At 37.4% G+C, this 10605-nt stretch overlaps 1 protein-coding gene across 1 annotated transcript; it reads right to left on the reverse strand.

The window, feature by feature from the left end:
* Positions 1 to 1843: 1843 nt before the first annotated feature.
* On the reverse strand, positions 1844 to 9344 carry tfb2m (transcription factor B2, mitochondrial). Its single transcript, XM_032560954.1, is given in 12 exon segments — positions 1844 to 2650; positions 3303 to 3451; positions 3535 to 3594; positions 5646 to 5735; positions 5900 to 5992; positions 5994 to 6049; positions 6694 to 6847; positions 6976 to 7067; positions 7824 to 7986; positions 7988 to 8014; positions 8376 to 8709; positions 9177 to 9344. Coding segments are annotated over 11 exon segments (1344 nt in total). The 5' UTR covers positions 8646 to 8709; positions 9177 to 9344; the 3' UTR covers positions 1844 to 2460.
* Positions 9345 to 10605: the final 1261 nt, after the last annotated feature.

Here is a 10605-nt window from a genome sequence, read left to right on the forward strand (position 1 = left end):
ACATTCAGCGTAAACCCAAAAAACACAGCATGCAGATGAAATAAGATGTCAGGTCTACAGGATGAGATTTATTATTTAGTAAATAAACATGCATAGCTGTCCGCAGGCGGTTTATAACTGCCAGGCGTGACTGACAGCTGAGCTTTCAATTAACATGTTGTACTTGTGATCTGTCAGTTGCGGACGTCGCCTCTGAAACACGAAGCAGAAATAAACGAGATTTGTTCTGCTTCACCAAAAAGACGGAAAACCTCTGAGAGGAACTAGAAACTAATACTTCATTTTAAACCATTTAATGTCGAATCGCTAGTGAAATGTCTGTCTTGGCGTCAGTGGATGTTGCTACCAGGCTAGCATTAGCTAGCGCCCAGCCGAACAGGAGACACATCTGGCCACCTTTAGGAGCCACACCGTCATTTTCCTTACACTTCCACGCGCTAGCTGTAGTGCCACTGCTACAACGGAACAGACGTTACGACGCAGCGCGTTCAGGACGTACTTACGGCTGAAGAGAGAGGCTGAAGGGCGGAGAGCTCAGCATCAGACACCTTGCCGAGGATGTTGTTGTTGCACGGAGTGTAACGCAAGCGCTACCCGCAGTCAGACAGACAGGCAGGGGTCGTTGCTGCCGCTCTCCCCGAGCCCGGGCTGAGTGTGTCAGCTACACCGACCACGAGCTCTAGCGCCATCTATCGTCCGTCTACCGTCCATGTTTCACTTTGTGTTTAGCGTGACACACCAACAAAAACGAAAATGTGAAGGGTGCGACGGTGTGTTACAGTCATTGTATACAGGAAGAAAATAATTACATTTCCGCCCAAAACATTCAAAAACTTTCTAGAAAAATCGAGGAATTCTTTTTAGTTTCAAAAGTTGAAATTTTGCTCAAAAAAAAGAAGAAGAAAAAATCCCTCAGACATTTTTAGATTAATCAGAAAATTTCTAGAGAAAACAAGAACTTTTTTGAGTATATAAGTCAAAAAATTTGCCAGAGAAAACTCAAATTTTCAGATTAATCTCTGAAATGTTCAAGAAAAAGTCAAAAATTTGCTAGAAACTCAGAATTTCTTTATTTAATCGCAGGACGTTTCTAAAAAAAACAGGGAATTTTTTGAGTTTCAATTAAGATTTTAAATGTTGCTAGAAAAGAACTCAGACATTCTGAGATTAATTTCAGTCATTTTTTTTTTTTTAAAGAAAAACAAGGAATTTTGTGAGTTTGAAAAGCCAAAGATTTGCTTAGAAAAAACTAATAAATTTCTCTCGGAATAAAAAATTATTTTCTGAGTTTGAAAATTTAATCTAAGTCACTTTGGGCTACATACTACACAGTGTGAAAAAGAAAAAAAAAACTGTACTGGTATTGAGACCTATGTTTCTACCAGATTTGTGCACTGAGTCTGAGAATTTTCCAAAACAGGTCATTCAGATTTGAATGAAGAACTTCTGTGAACATCAGCTTACATATCTTGTCACAAATTATAAAGTGGATTTATAGCCTAGGCTTGAACTAGGTCATCCTAACATACGCTTTGATGTAAACCATTTAAGCTCTTGTTCTATCTTCCTATGAATAGTTAGTTTATTTCCCACTGCACTGCATCCAATACCTCTGGCCCTTTTGAAGAAAAGCATCCCCATAGTATCATGCTGCCACCATCATGTTTACTCAAGTATATAGTAATTTTTCTTCACATTTTGTTGAGTCTTAACACTCTTCCATAAAAGCCAGATTTGTGTAGTTCACAGGGTTGTTCTGAAAACAGATTATCTACCTGACCTGTGGATTTCTACAGCAAAAATTTGACAAAAATGTGAAAAAAATGATACAAACAACTTTAAATCACATTTTCTTTGTCAATGACCAAGAAAGCAAATAATAGCTTTATTAATCAATCTGATTTATGACCAAATGACAGAGCACCAATAAAACCTGGGCTAGATGTAAAAAAGTATGATATATTTTGCTTTTAAATTAACATATCTAACTTACATATTTCATAAAGCATGAGATTCCACATGCACAAACAATCATGGACTCACAAATATAAAAATACAAACAGCTGCTGTTATATAATGAAACAGCATTGCATTGCTTTTTTCCTTGGTTTGCTTCACATAAAGACGTATGCAGGTCGTTACACTGCTACTGCAATAAACTGACTAAATAAAACAGCAGCTGTATTATCAAGTGAAGCACACTAGGATGTTGGAGGTATGAGATCACTTGCATAGCCTGAAGCTTCAGTGATGGATGAAGAGCCTCTATTTATGTATATTTATGTCCAAACTATGAAGTCACTGTAATATAAATTAAAAAAATTATATTTATAGCAGAAACTTTTAAGCTATTTCAGTAACAGAACAGATGGAGAATTTGTTATACTCTTATGGCTATTTATCTATCTTACTGTTCTGTTTCATCATATTATTGAACACATGTTTAGTTGTGCTGTTATTTTAGCCCCAGCCTTCCCTCTGCGTGTTCTCCAGGATCTCCTCGTAAAGCCAGCTCTGTATAAACTCCTGACTCTTGTCCATCAGCTGGAAAAGTCGAAGGTACTCCTCTGGATAAACGTTTCCAGTCAGGATGTCCTCCGGCAAGCCCAACTCAGATAACAGTTTGCTCCCACTGTCAGGTGACCACACACTAAAAAAAAATATATAAAAAAATCAAACAAATAAGAGGCATGATGAAAGAAAACCACACATGCTTTGACAAGATGAACAAAATTATTAAAAACATGCTGCTAATACTTCCATTTGGATCTTAACAGCTTCTAAAAATAGTGCAAGTACTTTAAAAAAAAAAACCATCCAACTGTTTTTGACAGTAAGTTTATGTTTTTTTGATTCTTGTTCATGGAGCAAGTATAAAACTAAATATTGGTTCCAGTTCTTCTGGGCCACTAAGTAGATGGTACTTTCTAATTTCGCTCTAGATTTGTAAAGTATAAAGCTAAATGTTGGTCCTCCATGTTTGATTCTTGTACTGGGTTGCTAAGTAATAAACTAACAGGAGTTTTTCTTGCTCCAATATTAAGCTAAATGTTGGTCTAAAGTAATAAGTACTCCACAGTTTACAAACGTAATAAACTAAAAAGTATAAAGACTAAAATATCATTATCTAAGAATAATTTTGTGCAAAAAAAAAAAGAATAAATATGCTCATGGATCAATCATAACCTGTTCAGGGAAGCATAACATGTTTAAGAAATCTGCAGGCTTTCTTCAAAGCGTGAGGCTTTGACGCTGCGTGTGTGTGATGTGAGCGCTAGCTTCGCCTGATGCCGTCTGCTTACTTGAGCCTGTCGATGAGTTTGACCTTCCGTTTTGCCAAACACTGTTTGACCATCATCAGCAGAGTTGAGGCGTTGGAGGGCATGAGGCCTGAGGAGAACAGGTCGGCCCGGGGACGCAGGCGAACCAGGCACAGGTAATCGTTTGGGAGCTACAGGGAGAGAAAAAGGCCAAATGTTGCATTAAACACTTTAAATGTTTATATCGCTGCTGATAATGGACTGGCTCTGTTACCTTGCCCTTGGAGTTACGTACACTCTGCCTTGAAGACACAGCAAACGACTCCCAGGGCTCCTGAACACACAGATAAGGAGGTGGAGGAATGAAATGTCAACAAACATTTCCTCTCTGATCTCATGATGTGTTGCAGGCATGGATCAGCTTACTGGCATGAAGGTACCGAAAGGTTTTAAAAAGTTACAGTTTCACAACACAAACTAATTTTCCATTCTGTTATTCCTTGTTTTAAACTTTAATTTCCAAAGAACATTTAATACTAGAGCTGGAAAACATTTTAAATATCCAAAATAACCAAACAGAAGAACCGATATTATAAATGCAATAGATTATGAAGTGTTAAAAAAACAAAATTGCTTTTGAAAACATTAATAATGAGGTTCAGACAGGAAAAAATGCAACACTGCCAGGTAGGAATTTTGCTAAAAAAACAAAACAATCTACTTTATGTCAAATCTTCTCAACAATATTACTTTAAATATTACTCAAAATACAGAAACAAACAAGCAAATCAAAATGTTCTTGCTCATTTTATTCGATCAATTGATTTACTGCTTATCTGGACGGGCTTGTCGGAAGTGAATGAATATATCTATCTACATATTCTTATATCAGCAAACTTGCATAAAAACTGCCAAAAAATCATCTTATTTCCAAGAAAGCCAGTAGTTTTTATGCATCCTCAAATATCAGATGCTTTTATTACATTTTCAAAGGATTTTTGTAGGTAATTATTAAAATTGTATACTGTTTAAAAAAACATTATTGGCACATTATTGTTCTTAGCAAAAATGTTGATGGTACCGACAGGTTAAGTAGCTTGCTGGCTGCACACTGTTAATCAGGTGGCTGAAAATAGGACAAAAAGACTGGAAACTAAAAGAGCATCACTGATTTAAAGTACAGGAGGCAGATCTGTTAAGAAGTCCGCCAAAGGAGCAAGGCAGAGTAATTCAGCAACTAACATGAACTTATTATACTCGTGTTTCCAGATATTTATGCTATAGATAATATTTTACTGTAATAATCTTAATCATATTTATTGAGCAGCAGTGGGGGTGTTTATTTTTGGATGAAATAAGATCATGTTACACTTCTTTTTAAATATAATTTAGCGTTAATGCAGATATTACAGTATTACAATAGAGCCACAGTATTTTTATTGAAGGTTTTCATACAGTGAGAATCTCATGTCAGCCTACTGCTGATGTATTGACCCCTTGCAAACTACGTCACTTAATCATTCAAGGCGCCATAGATGTCGGAAATGAGAATCGGGAGTATTGAACAAAGCGACTGAAATTGTTTTCCAAAGTTGTTTTTGTCAGTTTATTCATGGCTTCCACTTGTTCGAGTCGAGCTAATTTATCTGTGAACGTAACCCACCTGGTTGGGGCTCACAGACGGCGGTATTTACGAAAGTTGGAAACAGCTAGCTTACAAACTGATCCATACTTCCCTCCTGACGTGTTGATCAAATTACTGATTTTGCCTGAATTCACACCACATGATTTATATCAGTATGTTATAAACGGCGTCTCCCCTTAAACCGAGGAGCAGCATTAAAAACATACAGAAGACGAGACGCTAACCAGTTTTTTTTTTTCCCTAGATGCTAGGCTACATGGCGGTGGGGCGCTGTTTCCCTGGTTACTAATGGTTAGACATACCTACTCCATAATGCGATATTTCATATCTTTCTAATCATACTTACTTATAAAGTTTATGAACGTTAATCTTCTTACCTTGTAAAAAGTGTTAGCTGCAAATCTGCGGTTACACTGATGGCTGAAAGTCATTATGATTGACAGCTGCTATCCATCTCCGCCGTTTCTTCCCTCATTAAAAGTTATAAAATAAAATGACAGGTTTGGTTTTCACCCATGTCTGTTTGTGCAGCCGACCGCGCAGCATCCTATGATCATTTATACTGCGAAATCAACTAAGTAGAAACGATTTGGGGCTTTGACAGGCTTTAAGCATCGGTTGTTTTGACGTCCGTTATGGTGGAGCGGACGGAGTTCTGAAGAGCATGACGTCACGTGCAAAGGGCCAATAGGAACACAAAAGATAAAAACCATAGGTACTAACTTAAAGAAAAAATGTACCTTGTGCAGAAGTTCGATATCACACGACATCTGCCAGAGGACGCCGAAGGCTCTGTAGAAGAGCATTTCACCAGGTCGGGACATCAGTTTCTGATGGATTAACAAACAGGTTTTACACAACCTGATCAGTCCATAACCAAACCTCACATCAATAACAAAGTGTAAAAAAGTGTAGGAATGCCTGTTTAAAATCTGCATCAAATGTTATAAATAAAAAGAAACATGAAACAAGAACATGTATTATTATTATTTACCATGTACTCCCTCTCGTTGATGAAGAGGTTCAGCTCTATTCTGCCGTATCTGTAGACAGACAATCGCTCAAACAGAGCGTAAACCATCTTCAGGCAGCGTGCCACGCCCGTTACGCTCTGGCAGGAACCCCACTACCTTCACAGGGACGTCTGCAGAGATTCACAAATACACACAATAACAAATGCTTTTCAGCTTTTTGAAAATAGAGACACACAAACACTCTGTTTTAGAAATGTTCAAGTTGTCAAGTTGAGGATTCATAGTAGGGATGCACAATATTGGATGTTTGGTCGATATCCTATATGCCAATATTATAAAACTCATTTAGCTGATTACCGATACCAATAACAATATTTTTCCCAATACCTACTTACTATATGGCTTTCTCTGCTGTGGAATTAAAGTACTGCATTATCTTTGTCAATTTAGCCTGATACCAAATGCAAATGTTAAAAAAGAGGCTGAAAATGATGTAGCATGTTCAACTTCAATTATGTTTAATGTCAAACTTATTCATGACATCTGCTCTCTTTAAGACAATGACACTCAAACAGTTCAGATCTGACATTGTGCTGTGCTTCAGGCATCTTTGTCACTGGTTTGTCATATAAAAACAACGCCTTTTACATCTGTGAGTTATTTTGACTGAATGGCCGATGTCCAATATAAAATTTTACAGCGAATATCGGCCGATACCGATACCATGCCCATCCATAATAAGGAAAGGAAGGAATTGGAAGTCATTCAACCTTTGCAGGAGTCTTCAGTAAAATCTGCATCTTTTTCTCCTCACCATCAGTCCAGGCAGCCTCTGATATTCCCAGGTCGGTGAACAGTTTATCGGTAAACATGGTCGGAGGTTTCACGTTGCCGCAGCCAAAGGGGTCCAGCCTGAAGTAGTCGCAGTGAACCACCTCCAGCTGACCATCAAGACGCGTCTCCAGCTCCTGAAACATAAACCTGTCATCTATATCTTACCTTAAAAAATATATTCTATCAAAAATGAATTTGCCAATAACTAAGTATGTTTAAAAGAGGTGAAAAAGAATGTGATCCTAAGAGGAAGTTAATTTACCTGGAGGTCAGGTAAGAAGCTCCTGTCTCCCTCCAGAGCAACGACTCTCTGAGCTCCAGCATTCAGCAGTGCTTTCGTCAAAACTCCAGGACCTGCAAATGAGACATTCACAACAAACTGAACTGCAAATCATTCTACAAAGTAGGGCTGCAACAAATAGGTATTTTAGTAATCAATTATTCAGATGATTAATCCGATAAAAAATTTGGCATATTCTGAAGATTTTTAATTTAACTACTTCAGCCATTTTTATACAATATCAGAAATACAGTAAAAGATGCAAATATATAAAATTCAATCATTGCCTAAAATGCAATAACACAGTATTTCTGTAGTAGCAACATAGTAGTAGATCATGTGTAGGAAAGTATGCATCTATGGTTAAATAATATACCTCTAGCATCAATATGTAAAAAGTCCTTTCTGGTTGACTTAACATCAATACAATGTATTTATCTTATGAATAATTTCTGAAGTAACCGTTTAATAACTGGATGCAAAAGGTTAAGAATCAGTTGGGTTTTTTGTGTTTTTTTTACAGAATTTGAACCAAGTGAATCTAAACTAAGCCACTTGAAAAGTTCTGGGTTAAACATATTCATACATAAAGAACGTTTATTTCATCTTAAATTAAACATCTACAATTTTTTGTACAGTTTTGGCTTAATTACTGCTCTGAGTATGTTATTTCAGCAAATAGCCTTTCTTTGAGTCAGTTTACTTTAACAATTAATCAATTACTAAATTAGTGGATAATTATTCCAATAATCAAATCATCACGATTATTCTGATTTCAGCTCCCATGCAAAGCTTTCTGAAGGTTACATCACAGATCTGTTGTTTCTCACCTGGATTACATTCGAAGATGATGGTCTTAGCGTCCTGCAGGTCGGGCACCAAATGCTGTGCGACCACGTTGGCCAGATCTGGATTAACTATAAAGTGTCTGATTTTTTTACAAGCCTGTGCACGGCGTACATTTTCCTCCACCTCCCCAAGATCCAGGTAGTCAGTAGCGGCACAAAGGACGAAACTGGCCCTGCGAAAAAGATATTAACTGTGACTAACTAAACAAATGTCAACAAATAGTGAAAGAAAATGAAATAATTAACTTCATAATTGTCATATCGATCAGAATCAAAAATGTTGACCTTCTAAAATATATGAGAACTAGACTGTGGCATCATTTTCAGCCTATAAACACGTCAACCAATGAAATTTAGTTTTTCTGAGTTTATTAATATTCACTGTTTTGAAAATGACTGTCTTCTTTACATATTTTTATCCTCCACTTTATGCACTTCTAAATGAAACCTGTGGGTTAAGAATGGCGTCATTTAAAAACGAAAAAAAAAATAAAGTAAATAAAAGCCTAGAGTCTAATAAGCCAAATTACCAACCTGTACAGCTGCTGCAGACAGGTTCCTGTGTACCAGCGCTGACGAAGGGGATGTTCTCTCTGAACGGGGCTGATGTGAACTGGGACCCATCGAGGGCCGACCGGGACCAAAAGAGTCAAGGCTGTAGGCCCTTTTAGGAAGATTAAGGCCCCCAGGGACAGAGGTTGTTGGGGCCAGCACTGCCTTTCGAAGACATGATCTACTTCTAATGGTGTGGCAGCAAGAGGAGCGCACCATCAGCTCCAGCACTCTACAAATCTGAGTGGCCATGGTGGATCAGCAGACATAAAGCACGATGGAAGGTAGGGAAGAGACCTTTGGGAAATGCCACAGCCTAAAAGAAAAGTAAGATACAAGAGAAAACCTGGATTGAAGGGAATGTGTAACACTCAACTGGAAGCACATGTTACATCCATTTCTCAATCTGCATTATTTCTTTACCCCGCTTAAGCATCGACTTATTATGTGGCTAAGAATAATATTTACAAGTAAATGGGTAAATACGGGTAAATAAGTTCAAGCTAAGACAATTAGAGCCTGAAAAAACTACAGAAGTGCCAAATTCAATACATTTTGTTCAGTTAGCAAGTTGCTAACAGAACTTCTCAGAAACACATCGACTTCGAAAAGGAGCACAGCCAAGTTCGATATTGTTACTATTAGCTTTAAGAAAAGACAGACAAACTGCGTATTAACGATAACAAGCTGCTACTTAAGTTAGCTAGCCTGGCTAGCCGTGCTTTTACATCCCTGGAGTGCTAAAGGAAATACCGATGTTATCACAAAAGCGTTACCACTAACCTCCCGCTAACCTCTTCGTAGATGGTCCGGTATTTTTGTTCCGGACGGGATCAGTGTGTCAAAACGTCCCTCTGTGCCTGATATCGGCAGTAAAACGGAGTGACATTGAGCTGCATCCTGACCCTCTGCGCATGATGTTTTTGCAACACTCGTGGTGCCGCAGGCGCATGGGATTTACGTCACTCTCCAGTGACAGTTACCTGCCTCAGCGCGACCGCCATATTTTGAGTGGCAGAGTATGTCCGTTACCCAAAAGACACAATAAATTACGCTCAATGGCTTTCTATTTTTCATATACACAGTATGCTAACATTGTACTTGACTTGACCTTATTCTGTCTGTGGCAAGACATAAATTCTCTTAGTTACTTATAGACGCGAATAATAAAAAATAAAATTATTTTAATGTACGGTAGTCATTTTACTTCCTAGCATCATCTCGTGTAATTACATATACTTAATAACATGGGAAATAAGTTTAATGAGTTTGAAGTCAGCATGTATTATTCAATGAGGCATGCCATGAAAGCTTACATTATTTTTATGTTCCTTCAATGTTCACTCAAATGGTTAAATCTGCCCAGAAAATACAATAGACCTATTAAACCTAGTAGAGCAGTTTCACTCTGACGCCATTCAGTCAAATACTGTACATTTTATAGTGGAAATAAGTTACATTAATAAGTTGGTAAATAAGTTAATCATATAATTCGAAAATTGTAGCGTGAGCGCTCTGAGCGGCAGACTATCTTTGACGTATTTCTCCGGTAACCTTGTCAACAGGAATTTAAGAGAAAGTAAACAGGTGCTGAACACAATAAACGCACTGTATACGCTTTGCAGCAGGGAAAACCACATTTGTAAGTATTTATATGTTTGGTAGACATTTATATGTTAGCTTGATAAAATCGAGAGCAACTCACATAATTTTTTAGTGTAGCATTAAGATATATGTATCAGCTATTAATGTATTTTTCTTTCCGTTGTATTTCAGTTATTTAAAAAAAAAATCTTTTGAACATGCGAACTCCATGCAGAAAGAGTCAAACCCAGAACTCTTTTGCTTCATGGCAGAATTACCATCTGCGCCACTCTGTAGCCCTAAATTCAATATATTCCCTGGTACTATCAATGGCATATTTAAATAATCATAAATAAATGCTTAAAGGTCATTTTAAAATGAAATATATATAATGATGGCTGCCAATCTTAAAATACTTAAAGATATATTTAAGGAGCATGAAATAAATCGGAAGAACTATTGTTTTTTTTTCTAAGCAACATGCCACTTACAACATGGCGGAGAGGTTGACGTACGATCCTGTCGTTGACAGGGCGTCACATGTTTACAAACACCAATCAGGAGCCTGAGGAAGTCGTTCCGCTAACATATATGAATGTTGGAAAATTTTAAAAAAGCAAGACGGATT

Source organism: Xiphophorus hellerii, chromosome 4 (assembly GCF_003331165.1).
Source record: "Xiphophorus hellerii strain 12219 chromosome 4, Xiphophorus_hellerii-4.1, whole genome shotgun sequence".
Taxonomy (NCBI): Eukaryota; Metazoa; Chordata; class Actinopteri; order Cyprinodontiformes; family Poeciliidae; genus Xiphophorus; species Xiphophorus hellerii.